The 21,168-nt window shown below is 46.1% G+C and overlaps 2 protein-coding genes and 1 long non-coding RNA gene across 8 annotated transcripts in view; 2 read left to right on the top strand and 1 right to left on the bottom strand.

The window, feature by feature from the left end:
- Window positions 1–769: 769 nt before the first annotated feature.
- On the top strand, window positions 770–8,634 carry ENDOU (endonuclease, poly(U) specific). 3 transcript variants are annotated; one of them, XM_059935743.1, is made up of 6 exons: window positions 770–1,072; window positions 1,455–1,654; window positions 4,254–4,367; window positions 5,035–5,141; window positions 5,870–6,012; window positions 6,643–8,634. In XM_059935743.1, the coding sequence occupies exons 2-6, from the start codon at window positions 1,606–1,608 to the stop codon at window positions 6,761–6,763; spliced, it is 534 nt and encodes a 177-aa protein (XP_059791726.1). In that variant the 5' UTR covers window positions 770–1,072; window positions 1,455–1,605; the 3' UTR covers window positions 6,764–8,634. The 3 variants fall into 3 exon arrangements, with proteins under 3 accessions (XP_059791726.1, XP_059791724.1, XP_059791725.1); XM_059935741.1 differs by lacking the exon at window positions 770–1,072 and adding an exon at window positions 1,279–1,328; XM_059935742.1 differs by lacking the exons at window positions 770–1,072; window positions 1,455–1,654 and adding an exon at window positions 2,650–2,878.
- Window positions 2,111–20,650, bottom strand: LOC132373130 (uncharacterized). 4 transcript variants are annotated; one of them, XR_009505353.1, is made up of 7 exons: window positions 20,551–20,650; window positions 18,551–18,647; window positions 18,210–18,330; window positions 17,012–17,123; window positions 10,048–10,120; window positions 4,157–8,070; window positions 2,111–2,423 (listed from the first exon to the last, which is right to left on the bottom strand). It is a non-coding gene; the product is annotated as an uncharacterized LOC132373130 (long non-coding RNA). The 4 variants fall into 4 exon arrangements; XR_009505351.1 differs by having other exon boundaries at window positions 2,111–4,309; window positions 7,933–8,070; XR_009505350.1 differs by having other exon boundaries at window positions 2,111–8,070.
- Window positions 20,651–20,734: 84 nt separating this feature from the next.
- The window catches only part of RPAP3 (RNA polymerase II associated protein 3), a 41,368-nt gene continuing 40,934 nt past the window's right edge, over window positions 20,735–21,168 (top strand). Inside the window, exon 1 of the mRNA XM_059934564.1 lies at window positions 20,735–20,804. The gene's annotated coding sequence lies outside the window, so the exon portion shown is untranslated. The remainder of the gene's footprint in view (window positions 20,805–21,168) is intronic.

The following is a 21,168-nucleotide window of genomic DNA, read 5'->3' as shown; positions in this document are numbered from 1 at the left end:
TGAGAGGGAGAGGGAAGGGGAAGAGATTTTATTTTTAGAGAGGGAAGATTATAAAAACAACAGGCCAGCAAGTAGAGTTCGGCACCAGAAAGGACTTCCTGACTGTGAAGGGTGTGCACCAATTAGGCTTGTTTGTTTTCCTTCCCTGGAGTTCTTTAATAGGAAGCATCAGGAAAGCAAGGCTGGGGGGGCGGGGGGAGGGGTTCATGGAGTGGGCACGGCCTGGCCGCTGCGAGGAGCGACCCCTAGAGGTCAGCCCAGGACACACCTCCCCTCTGTCCTCTCAGACTTGTACGCGGCACCCAACTCCTGCCAGGGCCGCTGCCTGGAAGCCTTCGACAAGCACCACCTATGCCACTGCAACGCCCGCTGCCCAGAGTTTGGAAACTGCTGCGAGGATTTCGAGAGCCTGTGTGGCCATGGTCAGTCTCCTGCTCCCTTTAGCATAGCCCCAGAGGCAGAGGAACTCTCTAGAGCAATAGTTCTCCCGGTGTGGTCCCTGGACCAGCACCATGAGCATCACCAGGGAATTTATTAGAAATGGAGACTCTAGGGCCCACCCCGGACCCATCGAATCAGAAACTCTGGGGGTGGGGCCCACCAATCTGTTTTCACAAGCCCTCCAGACAATTCCGATGCATGCCAAAGTGTGAGAAACTTCCTAGGGGCAGGGGGCAGTGTGGGTATTTCGCAGACATTCTGTGGGCAAGGCCATGTGCCGAGCTCAAGGATCCTTTAGGCCCCTAGGCCCCTGCCCTGCAATCACTAGGGCGCCTGACTGCAGCCCCTCTTCCCCGCTGCTGGCTTCTGGAAGGTGCCCAGGAGGGGATGCACACAGACAGCTGCTTGCCCCCTGGCCTCCCTCGGGCTCCGAAATATCCCTCCCCCAATTCCTCCCAGAGGGCTTCTCCCACATCAGCGATGCCATAACCAAGGAGGAACTGCAGAGCACCTCTGAGAAGATCTATAGGGCAGACACCAACAAAGCCCAGAAGGCAGACATTGTTCTCAATAGCCAAAACTGCATCTCGCCCTCGGAGACCAGCGACCAAGTAGACCGCTGCCCAGAGCCGTGAGTTCCCTTCGAGCCTCTTCCTGCAGTCTCTCCCCCAGCTTTGCTCTCTTTGGTGCCTCAGCTCTTTTCTCCTCAAGGCAGGCAGGACCAAAGGGAGAGGGAAAAAACAGGTCTCCAGAGACAGATAAAGCCATCTGAGGACATGTGGGGATCCACTGGGGAGGGTTTCTGGGATTGGCTGGGCTGAGAATACAACTGACCTTCCAAGAGATGAAGTGGCAGAAAAGAGGGACCTCATGTTTTGTCCCCAAGAGTATGTGAGGTCCCCACTCTGCCTCTGAACCCAACCCTCTCAGGCCTGCCCCTGCATCTGGAAGTTCTGGAGGGGTTTCTGCTCCGCGTGCAGGCCTCTCACTGGGCCTTCCTCTACCTCCCCCAGGCTCTTCACGTATGTCAATGAGAAGCTCTTCTCCAAGCCGACCTACGCCGCCTTCATCAACCTCCTCGACAACTACCAGCGGGCCACGGGCCACGGGGAGCACTTCACAGCCCAGCAGCTGGCTGAGCAGGACACCTTCCTCAGAGAGGCCATGAAGACGGCCGTCATGAAGGAACTCTACGGCTTCCTCCACCAGCAGAGTGAGTGAGGCCGTGAGGCCTCCCCCAGGCCGCGAGAGAGAGGGAGGCCCTGCTGAGGACGCGTTGTGCCCACAGCGGGCCAGGCACCCTTGGGGGCTCCACGGTGGGTAGGTTAAGAGAGCAGGTGGGGACTAGGTGGAGGCCAGGGTACCTCTGGGAGGGGACAGAGAGGAGCCCAGATGAGGCCACAGACCCAAGCAGGAGCTGAAACATCCTCTGTCCGGCTTCGAAGTCAACCCATCTTTTGACCTAACCTTAGCCGCCTGGTTTACGCCCCACTTGCTGCTTCAGTCTCTGGGTTCTCCGCAGGCCGTCAACCCGCTCCCCCCCACCCCCCAGGGCACTCCTCTGCCACCTGAGTTGATCCCAGACTCAGCACCACTTTGCAGGCACGTAGGGTCCCTGCCCCTGCTCGCTCATTGGGCATTAAGTCCAGGAAGGAGGCCGGCCCATTCCACAGTTTTGCTGGGGAAACAGCAACAGAAAATCAACAAAGGTTCAGAGGGGCACGTTACACCGGGAAGGGTTCTGGTTGGAGAGACTTCAGATACAGATACATGTGAATCAGACCAAAAAAGGTTTGGGCCGCAGGACTTCTTGGCATGCGGTGTGTTTATTAGTGTCCTCCAGATTCCTTTCCTGAACTCCGGGCAGCTGGGCCTTGCCTGGGGGTGGTTCCGTCCCGGTCATCCCTTGCTGGCCGTGGGATCACCTCTGCTCGGAGCCGTTGCATTCCATCCTCCGGTGGCCCCGTTAAGAGTTAGTAACACTGTTTTTAGGTAAAGCCGGTGACACACAAGCAAGCCCTGTGAAGAGGGCGCGATCCTGCACCGCCCCCTGGTGTTCTCTTTGTAGTAAACACAGGAGAGGATCTTGGAGGTGGAGACTGAGCCCTACCTAGTCCAGGCTGTTCCACTACCCACCCGGTCTTCATATCTCTCCCTGTCCAAATCCCACTTATCCTTAAAGTTCTAGCTCACATGCCACCTCATTTTTGAAGCTGCACTTGCTGCAGCTCACAGCTGGCTTTCAGAGTCTCTTCAGAGGTCAAGGGTTTGGAGTGTGTCCTAAAATAGCCTTGGGCCAGAGAGACTTGGTTTCACTTGCTAATGACGCATGTGATCCCGGGCCGTTTGACCCTCAGACCCCATCTGAACCTTGTCTCTGCAATGGGGTCTTGGGGGATTCATGCATGTAAAGCACTCAGTGGAAAGCCTGGCACCGGTAAGTTGTAGCCATTCAGATTGTGAAGGTGTTCTCTGTTCTATCGTGTGTTCTTAGTCTTGTTTTCCAACTGTGTGGTTTTTTAAAAATATTTATTTATTGTATTTTATTTTTATTTTTGGCTGCGTGGGGTCTTAGTTGCGGCACGCGGGCCCTTCGTTGAGGTGAGCGGGCTTCTCTCTAGTTGTGGCGTGTGGGCTCAGTAGTTGCGGTGCGTGGGCTCTCTAGTTGTGGCATGCAGGCTCAGTAGTTGCCCCTTGGCATGTGGGATCTTGGTTCCCTGACCGGGGATCGAACCCCCCATCCCCTGCATTGGAAGGCGGATTCTTAACCACTGGACCACCATGGAAGTCCCCCAACTGTGTTTTAAATCCTTGAAAGGAGGGAACATGCCTGGTATCTCTTTTGTGTCCTCTACACACAATTCTGGGCAGTGAACCGTTGACAGTTGATAGCTCCCTAATTCAGATCCCCAGCCCTGACATTCCCCTGCCTGTCTAACTGGCATCTACTCAGAACTTAGTGTAAAGGGAACTCATGGTTCCCACCTCTTCCTCCAGACCTGCTCCTTCCTCATCTTCCCCATCTCATAAATGACCCCATAATTCATCCAGTTGCTCAGGCCCAAAGCCCAGAGGTTATATTTGATTCTTCTCTTTACCTCACCACTCCCCACCTCCATCTCCTCCACCAGGAACGCCTGGTACCAACCTGACGTGAAGAATCAACGTGAGGACTGAAAGCACTCAAACAGTGCCAGGCACACAGAACACACTCAGTAAATCTGAACTATTTTTGTTATTATTAAGGTTTGACTGAGCTCCAGCCTTCTTTGCATGGGCCCTCAGCTCTTTAAACACCAAACTCAAGGTGTCCTGGAGCCTTTGCATTTGCTGTTCCTTCTACGTGGAAGGCTCTTTCCCCCAGGTCTTTGCACGGCTGCCTCCTTACCCTTCAGGTCTCTGATCAGTGCTACCTTCTGAGAGAGGCCTTTCTAGAAAAGCTCCTACCCGAACCCCACCTCCAGGCATCATGGAATAATCTGCTTTATTTTCTTCACAGCACTTATCTGAAATCATACTGTTTATTGTTTATTTGTTTATTATCTGTCTCCTCCACTGGAATATAAACTATAAAGACAGGAATCTTGTCCTTGTGATTCCCTGATGAATCCTCAGCCTTTAGATCTGGGCCTGGCACAAAACAGGTGCCCCATAGAATCTATGGCATAGATAACTGCTGAGCGAACAACTGACTACATTTGTTGGCTGAACCCACCTGTCTCTTGTCACGCTGGAGCAGGTGGCCCTTCCTTGCTTTCCAGGACCTGGCTCTGCCTTCCCCTCTCCTCAGTCCTCTGTGTTCCTCTCCCCAGACCGCTACAGCACAGAACAGGAGTTCGTCAACGACTTGAAAAACATGTGGTTTGGGCTGTATGCAAGAGGCAAAGAAGAGAGGGACTCAGGTGGCTTTGAACATGTCTTCTCAGGTGGGATTACTCTGCTTGGGAAGAAAGAGTTGGAGGGATGAAGAGAGATGCTTCCCTCAGGCGCAGGGCAGCACCAGCACTGATGAATCAGCAGTCAAGCCAGCTCGCAGGGCAGGGCACGTCTACTCCCCGGCCAAGAGGGAGGGGACTGAGGGGCCATTTTGGAGGACCAGTTTCTTCTGGAGTATCGGAGGGAGAAAGAAGCCCAGATACCGGGGGCTCCCTAGGTGCACACGTAAGAAGGGAGATGTGTTTGAGGCCTGTCTACCTCTCAATGGTCCTCTGCTTCCAGGCCTCGGTCAGTTGCTTCCTAAGGAGGCCATGATCTTTTTCTGCACTGCCCCACCCCGTAAAGCTCCCACCCAGTCTGGCTTGCTCCTAGGGAAATGGCTAGAGAAGTATCTCAGATTGGCCCTGGGTCAGCAGGGAGAAGGAACTCTCCCAAGGGCTTCAGCTGAAATGGGAGTTGTGTGTGTGGGGGGGGGTGGGGGGGTGGGGGGTGGGTGGAGCTTTCTGAGGTGAGAGTTAGGGACGTGAGGGACTCCGGGAAGTTGGGTTGGACATTCTAGGAATCAGAGACTGGAGAAGGGGTACAGCCTTGGCACGGGAGTGGGGAAAGAGGTCGGAGGGGAGGCCCAGATCACCCACCTAGATCTGTTTATTACAGGTGAAGTCAAAAAAGGCAAGGTCACTGGCTTCCATAACTGGATCCAATTCTACATGCAGGAGAAGGAGGGCCTCGTGGACTACTACAGTCACATCTGTGACGGGCATGTGAGTACTGAGTGCCGACCCCGTGGGCTGGACAAGCCTGGTCAGTACCCAGACGTCCCGTCCTCATTCTGAATTCCAAACAGGCAGACTTGTCTCCCACCCTGACCCTCTTGGCAGCCTAACGGGGATCGTGAATAGGACTTCCCTATTTGCTGGAAAGAGGGTTTAGCCAGCCAGGACGCTTCCAAACAGTGAAGGCTCCCGAGCTGCAGGGGGCAGGCGGCAGAGGGCATCCTCTCTGGATGGGAGAGTGTGGGCAGGGGAGAATCCTTAGAGGGGAAAACCAAAGTCCTGAATTTCCTTAGAATGTGGTGTCAGCTGAAGTTTCAGTCTGGCTAGTCTGAGTTAAACTTCTTACATTTTTATAAAAAAAAGAAACCTTTGCTGCCCTGATCCTGGAAATAATTTGGCGGCAATAAACTGTCCTTCTCTTCCGCATGTGAGGGCCACAGGGAACGGTTATGTCCCTGCTCCCCTGGCATCGGGCACGTGGGTGCCGACTGTGGCCTTCCTGGGAGATGCGAGCTGGCGGCTCCGGAGAGAGGGTTTGAGCAGGACTCAAGACATCCTAGCAGGGCAGACTGCACCCTCTGTCGATTTAAAGAATCCAGTCTCCCCAGAAAGCTCACACAGGCCCCCACGGGCCCTCGACAAATCCTAGCCAACCCTCTGTGCGACTCTGCACTGTGGCACTCACCAGACCCCCTTTGCCGCCCTTCTCTCCGCAGTGGGATTCTCACCCCCACGTGCTGGCCTTGCAGTTCAGCTGGGACGGCTACTACAAGGAAGTGAGTTCAACTTTCATCGGCAGCAGCCCCGAGTTTGAGTTTGCACTTTACTCCCTGTGCTTCATCGTCAGGCCAGGCAAAGTGTAAGTCCTGGTGGCTCAGGGGGGCTTGGACAAATCACTGTTCTGGGCCTCGGTTTTCTGTCTTGGAACGTGAAGCTGTTGATCGGATCAGTCGTGTCGCTGCCAACCTTCATCCCAGCGGCAGAACCACATCCCCTCCCTCCTCCAAGTGCAATCGCACGCAGGAGCTTAATACACAGAACAGCTAGAAATGGAGCTGCCCTGGGGCTGCAAGCCTCTCTATTTGGCCCCTGAGGCTGTTTGGGGGAACCCTGGAGCCCCAGAGGGTACAGTTAGAAACCACTGGCCCTCATCTTCTCTAACATTTGAGGACTCTGGGTCCAACCACTTCTGAAACCCTAAGCAGACATTTCATTTCTGGGGGTTTCAGCTCTGGAATTGGATTTGAGAATATTCCTGTAGGAAAGATGAGGAGCAGTATTCTCTAAGAAGACAGAAAATAAGACAGATTTTGAAAGGGCCCTCTTGCACGTGGGGAGCCAGAGGCAGAGGCTGAAGCAAACTGTGGCAGCTCCCTCAGAGGCTAAGACAGGGTGGAACCCTTCTGCGTGGGCTGAACTCGATCCTTCCAGCTTGGGGACGGAGGTGGAGTGAAGCAGGTCCCTGTGATTTGCTGATCTTTCCCCACAGGTGCCAGTTAAGCCTGGGTGGACATCCCTTGGCCATCCAGACCTATACCTGGGACAAGTCAACCTACGGAAATGGCAAGAAGTACATCGCCACAGCCTACGTGGTGTCTTCTACCCAATAGAGCTTCGAGCTAGAAAGGGGCATGAGGGCAGTGAGAGCTCTAGTCGGACTGAGATTCTATTTGCTCTGCGCTGGAGGGGGAGGGAATGGAGGAGACTGGGAGGGACTCCCCAATCCAGAAACGCCCATATGAGAAAGAGAGAAAAGATACAAATTAGAGAAACAGTCAAATCTTTGTCCTCCAGTATTTTGGAAACAGAAAGTGGGGACCCTCAATAGCTCTTTGCCCTGCTGGGAGGTGGAACCGTGAATAAGTCCTTGAGGTCTCCAGGCCTCATGTTTCCTTTTAATGCAAAGGGAAGGGGTTTGCCCCATTTCTTCTTTTGGGGGTTGGTGAGAAGGCAAACCTGATGACATTCTTACGGTGAAGATGTTTTCAATTGTTCTTAGGAAGAATGGCTGATAGAAATTCAAGGTTACCCTAATGGCTGTTATTGTACACAGCTCTGCAAACTGTAATCACCCCCATACTGGGGCCTCAAAGAAATCAGGCTATGGAGATCAAGGGTGGGTATTTGGTCTTTTCTAGGGTTAGAGCCTCTCAGAACAGGGTCTGCGAGAGGGTAACGGCTGATGCAGTGAGTAGGCTGGAGCGGCAGTGGACTCCTCCAGGCCTGATTTTTTTGTAGTCAGCTAGGTAACTGCAACAAGAAACTTCCTAATTGTGGATATTTAGTGCAGTTACAGAGCTGTATTTTGATTCCAAATAGTTTGTAAAAGAGTTCCCCTCATAGGAGGAAGATTTTGCATCAGAAGAAGAAAGGAACCTATAGCTTGGTGTCACTAACATAATTATTTTAAGTCTAATTCAGCAGCCATAATTTGCATAACTTCTTAGGATGGAAGACAGGGAGACTGGGGCTCCCTATTCCAACTCAATTATGCCTTTCTCCCCTAATCACATTGGGAACCAGATGCTGTCCCACAGGGCAAGGCTTGAACTATGCTTTAGAGTCTTGAGTCTCAAGTCATTTAAGAAAGCTTGAAATGTGTCTCTTCTTTGCATATGGCCCCCCCACAACTGTCTGTCTCCCAGCCTTTTCCGTGGAGCAGAGCTGGGAGTGATGCTTCTGGCTTTAGTGGCTCTTTGGGATGACCTGGAGGATGTGGTATCTTGGTAAAGTTCCTGACTCACCTAGTCTCTCTAGCTGAGATGGGTGGAGAACTCACCTGGTGGACTTGTAACGTGAAGGGTGGAAGGAGAGCCCTTCCCGCTTCTGGTTCCACATATAAGGAACCTGGAAGTCACCATTCCATCCTAACAAGTAAAAACTGAACAGGGTGAAAAACCAACAATTCTTCTTGGATCTGTAAGACAGGGGAGAACACAGGCAAACTGCTGCCCTCAAGACTGGAAAGACAGGTGAATGTAGGAAGACACAGAAACCAGTGCTGGGGTAGAAAAACCTGAACTGTAATTGATAATTGCTGGAGGTTCAGTACAGTTGACTCTGAGAGTTAAAAACTCCAGGGGGCCCAGTCACAGGGTGCCTGCACAATGTTGTGAAATTTACCTCCGGGAGCCCTCAGCCTTCCAGCACAGGTGTGAGAAAAGAAACCATTCTGAAATACTCCAGAGCATTCTGTCCTTCTTAACAAAGTCTGCCCTGAGGGGAAGCTAGTTAGCCAGAGCCTAAGCTGCTGGGGTATCGTCAGAGCCTAACTGACAGGAAGGGAGAGACCCAACTCTGGCCTTCCACGTAGGAGAAGAGAATTACCCAACTCCAGTCCCCTTCTAGCCATCCTCTCCACACAAGCGGGGAGAAACACTTGTGAAGTTCACAGTACAGAGGCGTAGGCTGCCTGAAGGACAGACCTACAGAGGACTACAGAATGCTTTCCCTCCCCTCACACCTCACCACCCCATTATTAAAGGCCTATTTACAGCACTTTCTTTTACTGGTACATTGTGTCTGGCTATCAAGAAAAAACTGTTACCCCAAAACGGGGTTCCCCTTTTGGTGGGTGTCGAGCCAAAAGACAACCAAGCCAAAGATTGGAAGGAAGAAGGATTTATCACTTGCAGCCAGTCAGGAGAATACTGGGGATCTTTCCCAAAGCAGTGTCACCCCAAACAGCAAAACTGGGGAAGCGTTAAGCTAAGCGTCCGTGCATATTCACGGAGGGGCTTGGGCTGTGTGACAGAGTCCGAGCCTTAGCTGACTGAAGTCATGAGGGTCAGAAAAGGTCAACAACATCGTCCCTCAGTTTCCAGCTGATCTGGTGGTTGAGTTCTTCAGGCTAATCTTTACCACTGAAACAGAACCGGGAGTTTTTACCACTGATCTTTGCTATCTTTTTTTTTTTTTTTCCTGATCTTTGCTATTGTTACTTCTCTTGCCTGATAACAGTCCTTTGTTTCTGCATTCTTTTGTTCCCTTAAGGTCATTAAATACTCAGACCTGTTCAAGGGCAAGCACGGTGGCCAGGCTTAGATTACAGAATGGCTTAGGCCCCAAGTGGCTTCTCTTCTGTCAAGAAAGCCATGCCTGGTTCTCTTTCTCTGGGGACTCCCTACCCTATCTGCTTGCATACCGAAAGGCAAAAAACACAATTTGAAGAGATAGAGCAAATAATCAGAACCAGACATGGCAGGAATGTTGTAATGATCATACTAGGGATTTAAAACAACTATGATTCATATGCTAAGGGCTTTAAGGGATAAAGTAGATGGCATGCAAGAACAGATGGGCAATGTAAGCAAAGAGATGGATGTTCTAAGAAACAATTATTGGGCTGCACCCCGCAGGCCTGCAAGCCCTGTACTTGCCCAGCCTGAAGGCTGAGGAAAGAGCCCAGAGCCAAGGACAGAGACATCAATGGCTTAGTGGATAGGGGGATCTTACATGTCTGAAGCAAGGTCCTGGAGCAACACCCCGCTCTGTGCAGCAGGTGGCAGGCAGCAGTATTCACTACCATGGGGGTGGGTGTGTAGAGGAGAGGGAGGTTACCGGTGATAGAGGGAATTGACCTCAGCACGCCCCTCGCTGCCCCTCTATGGTGGCAACACTAGTATGATGGGGAAACTATCATAGTGGAGACATTGTGATCTAAAGGTTAGAACAATCACTAGCTGGGACCTGGGGCAAGTAGCAGGCATTTACCGATTAGGCTCTATGATTAAGAGGGAAGGTCAGTTATGTGAGTAGCGTGTAGGCAAGGCAGGGACTGGTTGAACAGGGATGTACAGAGAGCAAGAGAACAGTCATCTTGGGTGGCCTGATCATACAACAATCAAAAAGAAATGTTAGAGATAAAAAACACTGTAATAGAGATGAAGAATACCTTTGATGGGCTTATTAGTACACTGGACTGCTGAGGAAAGAGTCTCTGTACTTGAGGATAGTTCGATAGAATCCTGAAAAACCAAAAGGCAAAGAGAACAAAGACTAAGAAAAACAGAACATTCCAAGTACTGAGGGACAACAACAAAAGGTATAACATATACATAATGGGAATACCAGGAGAAGAAGGGGCAAAAGGAACAGAAGAGATATACTTAAGAAAAACATTTTTTTTTCCTCGAAGGATATTTATTTATTTATTTATTTATGGCTGCATTGGGTCTTCGTTGCTGCGCGCGGGATTTCTCTAGTTGCGTTAAGCAGGGGCTACTCTCTGTCACGGTGCGCGGGCTTCTCGTTGCAGTGGCCTCTCTTGTTGCGGAGCATGGGCTCTAGGCATGCGGGCTTCAGTAGTCGTGGCGCACAGGCTTACTTGCTCTGCAGCATGTGGGATCTTCCCAGACCAGGGCTTGAACCTGTGTCCCCTACATTGGCAGGCGGATTCCTTTTTTTTAAAATTAATTAATTAATTAATTAATTTTGGCTGCATTGGGTTTTCATTGCTGGGCACGGGCTTTCTCTAGTTGTGGCGAGTGGGGGCCACTCTTTGTTGCGGTACGCAGGCTTCTCATTGTGGTGGCTTCACTTGTTGCAGAGCACAGGCTCTAGGTGCGCGGGCTTCAGTAGCTGTGGCACATGGGCTCAGTAGTTGTGGCATGCGGGCCCTAGAGTGCAGGCTCAGTAGTTGTGACGCATGGGCTTAGTTGCTCCGTGGCATGTGGGATCTTCCTGGACCAGGGCTTGAACCCATGTCCCTGCATTGGCAGTCGGATTCTTAACCACTGTGCCACTTGTGCTCTAGAGCCCACATGCCAAAACTACTAAGCCCGTGTGCTGCAAGTGCTGAAGCCTGCATGCCTAAAGCCTGTGCTCCACAACAAGAGAAGCCACCACAATGAGAAGCCTGTGCACTGCAATGAAGAGTAGCCCCTGTTCACCGCAACTAGAGAAAGCCCACGTGCAGCAACGAAGACCCAACGCAGCCAAAAAAAAAAAAAAAAAAAGACAGACATTGTCAGGGTGAATCAAAAAACAAGACCCAACTACACATTGTCTACAAGAAACCCACTTTAAATATAAAGACATGTACAGATGAAAAGGAAATGGATAGAGAAAAATATACCATGCTAATACTAATCAAAAGAAAGCAGGAGTAGCTATGTGAATTTCTGACACAGCCGACTGCAGAGCAAGCAAAGTTACCACAGATAAAGAAGGGCATTGCGTAACGATAAAGGAGTCAGTTCTCCAAGAAGACATAACAATTCTAAACTGTATACACCTAACAACAGAGCATCAACTACATGAGGCAAAACCTGATAAAACTGAAAGGAGAAATAGATGAATCTATTATCATAGTTGGATATTTCAATATCCTTCTCTCAAAAGTGGACAGATCCGGCAGTAAAAAATCAGTAAGGACATAGTTGAACTCGACACCATTGATCAACTGAATATAATTGACATCTATAGATTACTTCATCCAACAACACAGCATACACATTTTTCTCAAGTTCATACAGATCATCCACCAAGACAGACCACATTCTGGGCCATAAAACACACCTTAACAAATTTAAAAGAATAGAAACCATACAATGTCTGCTTTCAGACCACAATTAGCAAACTGAATCCAAAACAATATAAAAAGAATTATACACCACCGACCAAGTGGGACTGATTCTAGGTCTGCAAGGCTGGTTAAACATTCAAAAATCAATTAATGTAATCCAGTACATCAACAGTCTAAAAAAGAAAAATCACATGATCACATCAGTAGATGTAGAAAAAGCCTATGACAAAATTCAACACCCATGCATGATAAAAACTCTCAGTAAATTAGGAATAGATGGGAAATTTCTCAACTTGATAAAGACTATCTACAAAATAACCTAGAGCTAACATCACACTTAATAGTGAGAAACTCAAAGGTTCCTGCTAAGATCAGGTACAACGCAAAGATGATCCCTTTCACAATTCTTTTTCAACATTGTACCCCAAGTCCTTGCTAATACCGTAACACAAGAAAAGGAAATAAAAGATATACCGATTGGGAAGGAAGACATAAAACTGTCTTTATTCACAAATAACATGATCATCTATGTAGAAAATCTGAAAGAATCAATGAAAAAACTCCTGGAACTAACAAGCAATTATAGTAAGATTGCAAGATACAAGGTTAATATACTGAAGTCAATTGCTTTTCTATATACCACAATGAACAAGTGGAATTTGACATTAAAAACATAATACCATTTATATTAGCCCCTCAAAAATGAAATACTTATGTATAAATCTAAAAAAAATATACACAAGATCTATATGAGGAAAACTACAAAACCCTGATGAACAAAGTCTAAGAATAATGAAATAAATCGAAAGATATTTCATGTTCATGGATTGGAAGACTCAATACTGAAGGTGTCAGTTCTTCCCAACTTGATCTACATATTCAGTGAAATCCCAATCAAAATTCCAGCAAGTTATTTTGTGGATATCAACACGCTAATTCTAAAGTGTATATGGCATGGCAAAAGACCTAGAAGAGTCAATAAAATATGGAAGAAGAATAAAGGAGGACTATATTACCCAACTTTAAGACTTACTATAAAGCTATGTAATCAAGACAGTGTGGTGTTGGTGAAAGAACAGACAAGTAGAACAATGGAATAGAATAGAGAGCCCAGAAATAGACACCCCTAAATATAGTCAACAATCTTTGACAAAGGAGCCAAGGCAGTACAACGGAGTTAAGGTAATCTTTTCAATTTTTCAATCCTTTCAACCTGTCAATGATGTTAGACCAACTGGACATTCACATGCAAAAAAATCTAAACACAGACCTTATATCCTTCACTAAAATTAACTTAAAATGGATCATAGACCTAAATGGAAAACACAAAACTATAAAACTCCTAGAAGATAACATAAGAAAAAAACCTACATGACTTGGGGTCTGGTAATGCCTTTTTATATATTTTTTATTTTTTAAAATATTTATTTATTTTTTGGCTGTGTTGGGTCTTCGTTGCTGCGCGTGGGCTTTCTCTAGCTGCGGCGAGCGGGGGCTACTCTTTGTTGCGGTGCACGGGCTTCTCACTGTGGTGGCTTCTCTTGTTATGGAGCACGGGCTTTAGGCATGCAGGCTTCAGCACTTGCAGCACACGGGCTTAGTAGTTTTGGCATGTGGGCTCTAGAGCACAAGGGCTTCTGCAGTTGTGGCGCGTGGGCTCAGTAGTTGTGGCTCACAGGCTCTAGAGTGCAGGCTCTGCAGTTGTGGCACACAGGCTTAGCTGCTCCGTGACCTGTGGGATCTTCCCAGACCAGGGATCAAACCTGTGTCCCCTGCATTGGCAGGTGGATTCTTAACCACTGTGCCACCAGGGAAGTCCCTGGTAATGCTTTTTTAGGTACAACATCAAAGGCAAAATCTGTGAAAGAAAAAATTGATAACCTATACTTCATTAACACTAAAAACTTCTGCTAGAATAAAAACCATATGATCATCTCAGTAGATGCAGAGAAAGCTTTTGATAAAATTCAATATCCATTTATGATCAAAACTCTCCAGAAAGTGGGCATAGAGGGAACGTATCTCAACATAATAAAGGCCATCTATGACAAACCCACAGCTAACATCATACTCAGTGGTGAAAAACTAAAAGCATTCCCTCTAAGATCAGGAACAAGTCAAGGATGCCCACTCTCGCCATTTTTATTTAACGTAGTTTTGGAAGTCCTAGCCACAGCAATCAGAGAAGAAAAAGAAATAAAAGGAATCCAAATTGGGAGGGAAGAAGTAAAACTGTCACTGTCTGCAGATGACATGATACTATATTTAGAAAATCCTAAAGATGCCACCAGAAAACTACTAGAGCTCATCAATGAATTCGGTAAAGTTGCAGGTTATAAAATTATAACACAGAAATCTCTTGCATTTCTATACACTAACACAACTATCAGAAAGAGAAATTAAGGAAACAATCCCATTTACCATCACATCAAAAAGAATAAAATACCTAGGAATAAACCAGCCTAAGGAGGCAAAAGACTTGTACGCTGAAAACTATAGGACACTGATGAAAGACACTGAAGATGACACAAACAGATGGAAAGATATGCCGTGTTCTTGGATTGGAAGAATCACTACTGTTAAAATGGCCATACTACCCAAGGCAATCTACAGATACAATGAAATACCTATCAAATTACCAATGGCAATTTTCACAGAACTGGAACAAAAAATTTTAAAATTTGTATGGAAACACAAAAGATCCCAAATAGCCAAAACAATCTGGAGAAAAAAGAATCGAGCTAGAGGAAACATGCTTCCTGACTTCATACTATACTACAAGGTATAGTAATCAAAACAGTATGGTACTCAGGACTTCCCTGGCAGTCCAGAGGTTAAGACTCCATGCTTCCATTGCACAGGGCATGGGTTTGATCCCTGGTCAGGAAACTAAGATCCTGCATGCTGCGTGGTGCAGCCAAAAAAAAAAAAAAATACACACAAAAAAACCCAGTATGGCACTGGTACAAAAACAGACACATAGATCAATGGCAAAGGATAGAAAGCCCAGAAATAAACGCATGCACTTATGGTCAATTAATCTATGACAAAGGAGGCAAGAATATACAATGGAGAAAGGACAGTCTCTTCAATAAGTGGTGCTGGGAAAACTGGACAGCTACGTGTAAAAGAATGAAATTAGAACATTCTCTAACAGCATATACAAAAATAAACTCAAAATGGATTAAAGACCTAAATGTAAGACCGGATACTATAAAACTCCTAGAGGAAAACATAGGCAGAACACTCTTTGAGATAAATTGCAGGAATAGTTTTTGGATCCATCTCCTAGAGTAATGGAAACAAACGCAAAAATAAACAAATGGGACCTAATTAAACTTAAAAGCTTTTGCGCAGCAAAGGAAACCATAAACAAAACAAAAAGACAACACACAGAATGGGAGAAAATACTTGCAAATGATGCAACCAACGAGGGATTAATTTCCAAAATATACAAACAGCGTATACAGCTCAATATAAAACAAACAAACAAACAACAGAATCAGAAAATGTGCAGAAGACCTAAACAGACAGTAGGGAACCCTCCTACACTGTTGGTGGCAATGCAAATTGGTGTAGCCACTATGGAAAACGGTACAGAGGTTCCTTAAATAACTAAAAACAGAGTTACCATATGATCCATCAATCCTACTCCTGGGCATATATCCGGAAAAGACGAAAACTCTAATTTGAAAAGATGCACCCCAATGTTCACAGCAGCACTATTTATAATAGCCAAGCCATGGAAGCAACCTAAATGTCCATCAACAGATGAATGGGTAAAGAAGATGTGATACACACACACACACAATGGAATATCACTTAGCCATAAAAAGGAACGAAATAATGCCATTTGCAACATGGATGGACCTAGAGATTATCATACTAAGTGAAGTAAGTCAGACAGAGAAAGACAAATATCATATGATATCACTTAAATGTGAAATCTAAAAAAATGATACAAATGAACGTACTTACAAAACAGAAATAGACTCACAGACATAGAAAACAACTTATGGTTACCAAAGGGCAAAGAGTGGGGAGGGATAAATTAGGAGTTTGGGTTTAACAGATACACACTACTATATACAAAACAGATAACCAAGAACCTATTGTATAGCACAGGGAACTACTGGGTTGGCCAAAGAGTCCGTTTGGTTTTTTTCTGTACGATGGCTCTAGTAGTGCTCGTCTTTAACTTCATTCGAAACAATTTTGTTAGATTATATTGTGACAGCATATCAGCATGCATTAAAAAAAAAACTTATCAAAATTGGTGAATTTTTGTGTAGCCATTTTAATACTGAAGTTGGAAGAAAAAAAGCAACATTTTCAGCATATTATGCTTTATTATTTCAAGAAAGGTAAAAACACAACTGAAATGCAAAAAAGATTTGTGCAGTGTATGGAGAAGGTGCTGTGACTGATCGAATGTGTTGAAAGAGGTTTGCAAAGTTTCATGCTGGAGATTTCTCGCTGTATGGGGCTCCACCGTTGGGTAGACCAGTTGATGTTGATAGCGATCAAATTGAGACATTAATTGAGAACAATCAACGTGGCTATACCACATGGGAGATAGTCGACATACTCAAAATACCCAAATCAAGCGTTGAAAATCATTTGCACCAGCTTGGTTATATTCATAGCTTTGATGTTTGGGTTCCACGTAAGTTAAGCGGAAAAAAACCTTCGTGACCATATTTCCGCATGCGATTCTCAACTTAAACATAACAAAAACGTTCCATTTCTAAAACAAATTGTGATGGGAGATGAAAAGTGGATACTGTACAATAACGTGTAACGGAAGAGATCGTGGGGCAAGTGAAATGAACCACCACCAACCACACCAAAGGCCAATCTTCATCCAAAGAAGGTGATGCTGATGTTGTGTATATGGTGGGATTGGAAGGGAGTCCTCTATTATGAGCTCCTTCCAGAAAAACCAAACGATTAATTCCAACAAGTACTGCTCCCAAGTATATATATATAACTGAATCACTTTGTTGGACACCTGAAACATTGTAAATCAACTATACTTCAATTAAAAATAAAATTCTGCTCTGGGAAAGACAATATCAAGGGAATTAGCAGACAAGCCACAAATGGGGAGAAAATATTTGCAAAAATATTTGATAAAGACTGTTCTCCAAAATACAAAAAGAATGCTTGAAACTACAAAAAGTAAACAACCAATTAAAGAATGGGACCTTAACAGACATCAACCATCAATAGACCAAAGAAGATATACCGATGGCAAATAAGCATATGAAAAGATGCTCCACCGCATATGTCATCAGCGAAGTGCAAATTAAAACAAGACACCATTACACACCTGTTAGAATGGCCAAAATCTGCAACACTGACAACAGCAAATGCTGGTGAGGATATGGAGCAACAGAATCTCTCAGACATCGATGGTGGAAATGCAAACCGGTACAGCCACTCTGGAAGACAGTTTGATTTTGTAACAAAACTAAGCATATTCTTACCATATGATCCAGCAATTGCACTCCTTCATAATTACACTCCTTCATAATTACACTCCCAAAGGAACTGAAAACTTCTGTCCACACAAAACTCTGCAAATGGATGTTTTTAGTGTTTCATTCATAATGGCTCAAACTTGGAAGCAACCAAGGTGTCCTTCGGCAGGTGCATGGATAAACTGTGGTACATCCAACAATGGAATATAATTCAGAGCTAAAAAGAAATGGGCTATCAAGCCATGTAAAGACATGGAGGAATCTGAAGCTCATATTACTAAGTCAAAAAAGCCAAACTGAGAAGACTCCATACCGTATAATTTCAACTATTTGACATTGTGGAAAGGGCAAATCTATGGAGACAGTAAAAATAATCAATGGCTGCTGGGGGTGAGCGTGGAGGGGGAGAGATGAATATGCAGAGCACAGAGGATTTTTAGGGCAGTGGAAATACTCTGTTTGGTATCATAATGATAGATATATAGCCATCAGTCATCTGTCCAAACCCACTGTACAACACCAAGAGTGAACCCTTAGTTAAATTATGGATTCTGGGTGACTATGATGTGTCAATGTAGGTTCATACTTGGTAAAAAATGTACCATTCTGGCAAGTGATGTTGATAAAGGGGGAAGGCTATGTATATCTTGGGGTAGGGGGTGTATGGGAAATCTCTGTACCCTTATCCTAATTTTATTGTAAACCCAAACTGCTTTCAAAAAATAAAGTCTTTAAAAAAAAAAAAAAAGAATGGAAGGAGCCTTGCACATAGACTCTGAGGGGATACATGGAGACTGGTGGTCCCTAGCCTTGATAACCAGCCCCCTTGACCACGTACACAGGGAACATAAGGACGCCTCTGGATGCAGCTTCTGTGGTTGCAAAGGTTGACCAAACTGAGGGAGGAGGAGTGCCAGAGAGATACAAGGAGACTTCTCACCTGTAAACAGATTATTTAGGCCACAGATGCTAGGAAAATGCCAGGTATGGAGGAGTGCCTCAGGTAAGTTACAGAGTACAGATTTAAGAAACAGGGCCTACTCTTACCCTTCCTCAAGGGAGGTCACAGTCAAATGAGCAAGACAGGGGGTAGTAGAACAGGCCGTCACAGGTGCCAGCTCTGAAGTCAGACTGCCCAGGTACCTCACCAGGCTCCGTCATTTGCTGGCTGTATGGGCAAATTTCTTAATTATTCAGGTCAGTGTCTTCATCAGCAAAATGGGGATAATATTACCATTGTTGTGAGATAAGGAATGTAAAATAACATGCTTATTTCTTATAATAATTCTTACTTGTCTTCCTTATTATACAGATTTCATTTTGCATTAGGAGAGGCAGTTTACCTTCCCTGCTATCACCCTTAACCTTTATCTCCTGGTGCCCAGTACCTGTGCTCCTTAGAGACGTCTTCAGAGGTCTTCCAGATAGTCAAGTGGGAGACAGGGAGAGATGTAGGAGAGAGTTATTAAATCCCCGGGTCTGGACCTTAGCGTTACAGGAGGGAGAGACAGGAAATAACATTTGTTGAGCTCCAACCATGTCCCAAGCTGCGCTAAGTAGGCCGTCTACATACATTTTCTTATTCCAGTAGGTATTTTTATCTTCTCCATTTTAATTTTAATTTACATTAAGCCTCAGTGTACAGATTACATTCAGATTACATTTTCAGTAAGCGGAAGAATCAGCATTTCAGAATTCAACCGTTTTCCTCAGGTCATAATGAGCCTGGATTTCTAGCAGTATCGACTCATTCATTCACTATTCTTTTGACAAATACTTATTAAGGCCTTTAAGATAGAGGTTACTGGTTGCCCCTCAGTATCTGCTCCTTTCTTCTCCTTCCTTATTTATTGAATTCTTGTTTTTAGATGAGCACATGACTGCCAAGAGTAAAAAACCCTCAACCTCCCTTGCAGAGGGAAGGCTGCCATTACAGGCATAGCTTTTTGTAGGACAGTGGGAGCTTCAGGATTAGGTGATGGTGGCCATCAAGACCATCTGACTAACTCCTCTCACTTTGATTTTGTATTCACCAAGCAACAACTGATTATTATGTGGAGAGAGACAGAGAGAGAGAGAGAGAGAGAGAGAGAGAGAGAGAAAGATGTGGAGGGTCTATGAGGTTTTACTAGAGCAGCCAGCTGGCCCCCTTCTCTCTCATCTCAGTTGACTCTGCCAGAATTAATTTTTAAAGACAGAGTTGCTTTGGGACTTCTCTGGTGGTCCAGTGGTTAAGACTCTGCACTTCCACTGCAGGGGGCACAGGTTCCACCCCCAGTCGGGGAACTACGATCCAGCAGGCCCTGCGGTGTGGCCAAAAAAAAACCCAAAACAAAACCCATAAAAACCCCAACAGAGTTGCTTTAGTTAAGAACATCTATAAATCAATATGTTTTAAAATTATTTATTATTAGATTAATTTTAAAACACACACAAAAAACCCCTTAAAAGTCAGTTTTCTGTCCGCCAACACAAAAAGCAAAAGAATCATTCCCTTAGTAAATATTTTGGTGACAGTTAATGATTTGACTACTATGAGTTTAAAATACAAAGATACCAAATAATTATACAGTGGGAAAGATGTGCTGATGACTTTGTAAGGAAGGTCCCCAGGGTGGTTTTTCACTGATCCTTACCTGGATTAGTGGGTCCCAGCCTCAACTGCACGGCTATATCTTGTGCTTTTTAAAAAATCAGGATGCCCAGGCTGTGCTGATTAAATCACAATCTCTGGGGAGAGGTCCTAGAAATCAGTATTTTTTCCCCACACTCCCAAGGTGATTCCAAAGTTCAGCCAAGCTTGAGAGCCACTAATCTGAATTTTTGGTCTAATGTTTAAGATCATAGAGCTATTTCAAATGGAAAGGTTTGTTTGTTTCTGTTTGTTTTTGTGGGCTTTTAAAATTACTTTTGTTTTACAGTTTTAGAGTTGCTATGAAAAATGAGAGAAAGTTCACTCATACAGGAAGCAGAAGCACAAAATATTAAAAGCTTCATATTCTTTTTCCTTTGTGGCCAGGGAATTCTAAAGACAGACCTTAATACCTGACACACATCCAAGAAAGACTCAGAGATAGATACATTTAGAAAAGGAAAGAGTTTACTTGCAAAGGTTCAAGGTAGGCAGACTGAAAAACTGGTTTGCCGAATACAAGAACTTAAAGAAAAAAAAAACTACTACAAAAATTGCTAGAGTTACTAGTTTACATAGCCTGTTTACGGTAGACAAACAGTAACTTTCTCACATGATTATCATACAAAGGTTGTAAAATACCATTACACGCAGCAAGGCAAATATTAACATTGAGGGGAATCCAAGGAACTATTCAAGGCGTTATTATTTGGGGAATCAGAACAAGTCTGGATGACCCTGCAGTTTTTGGATTACCTAGTGTGAAGTTTGGTCATACCGGAAGCAGGCAAAGCAGCAGATTTTGCTTTAACACACCTGTCAACGCTCTAGGCTGCTTCTACCCCGAAGAGGGTATAGTGTATCTGACCTTCTGCGCACGCTCCGTCCCGGCTCCAGGGGGCGGGGCGAGGGCACGCGGGGACTTGTGGGAAAGCCCAGGAAGGCGGGGCCCGGCGTGAGTCACTGCGGGCGGGAAGTCGCGGCAGTGGAGGCGGTAACGGCGTGTTGAGGTGAGCCGGCTTTGCGGTTATCACCGGCTGCAGCAGCGAGGAGGCTTTTGGGGTCGCCCTGCGGGAGGAGGGGGTGCAGCCGTGGGTCCTGGGTGAGGCGGAGAGGGCAAGGGCGGGCGGCAGGGCGCGGCGGCGCGGCGGTGTCCAGGGTAGAGGCGTACCGGGGAGCGCGTTCCGGGAGGGGCTCGCCCCGAGCAGCCCGGGCCTGGACGGACAGCCTTGCTGTCGGTCTCTCCACCCCGGCTGCCCGGATTATTGGGCGATTTGCGGTGGTTAGGACCGCAGATCCACCCTCCCCAGGAGACCTCGGTGGTGCTCGCCCCCTTTCGGCGTGGGTGTGCAATGCTCGCCCGGATATTGGGTA

Source organism: Balaenoptera ricei, chromosome 10 (assembly GCF_028023285.1).
Source record: "Balaenoptera ricei isolate mBalRic1 chromosome 10, mBalRic1.hap2, whole genome shotgun sequence".
Taxonomy (NCBI): domain Eukaryota; kingdom Metazoa; phylum Chordata; class Mammalia; order Artiodactyla; family Balaenopteridae; genus Balaenoptera; species Balaenoptera ricei.
Note: the sequence above shows the minus strand (reverse complement) of the source record. Positions and strands in the feature narration are given on the sequence as shown.

What these genes read in the sequence shown, in the direction of transcription:
- ENDOU (XM_059935741.1), top strand. An exon ending in CGGCTTCCTCCACCAGCAGA is followed by an intron (nt 1,655 to 4,253) that starts GTGAGTGAGGCC and finishes TCCTCTCCCCAG; the next exon opens with ACCGCTACAGCACAGAACAG. An exon ending in ATCGTCAGGCCAGGCAAAGT is followed by an intron (nt 6,013 to 6,642) that starts GTAAGTCCTGGT and finishes CTTTCCCCACAG; the next exon opens with GTGCCAGTTAAGCCTGGGTG.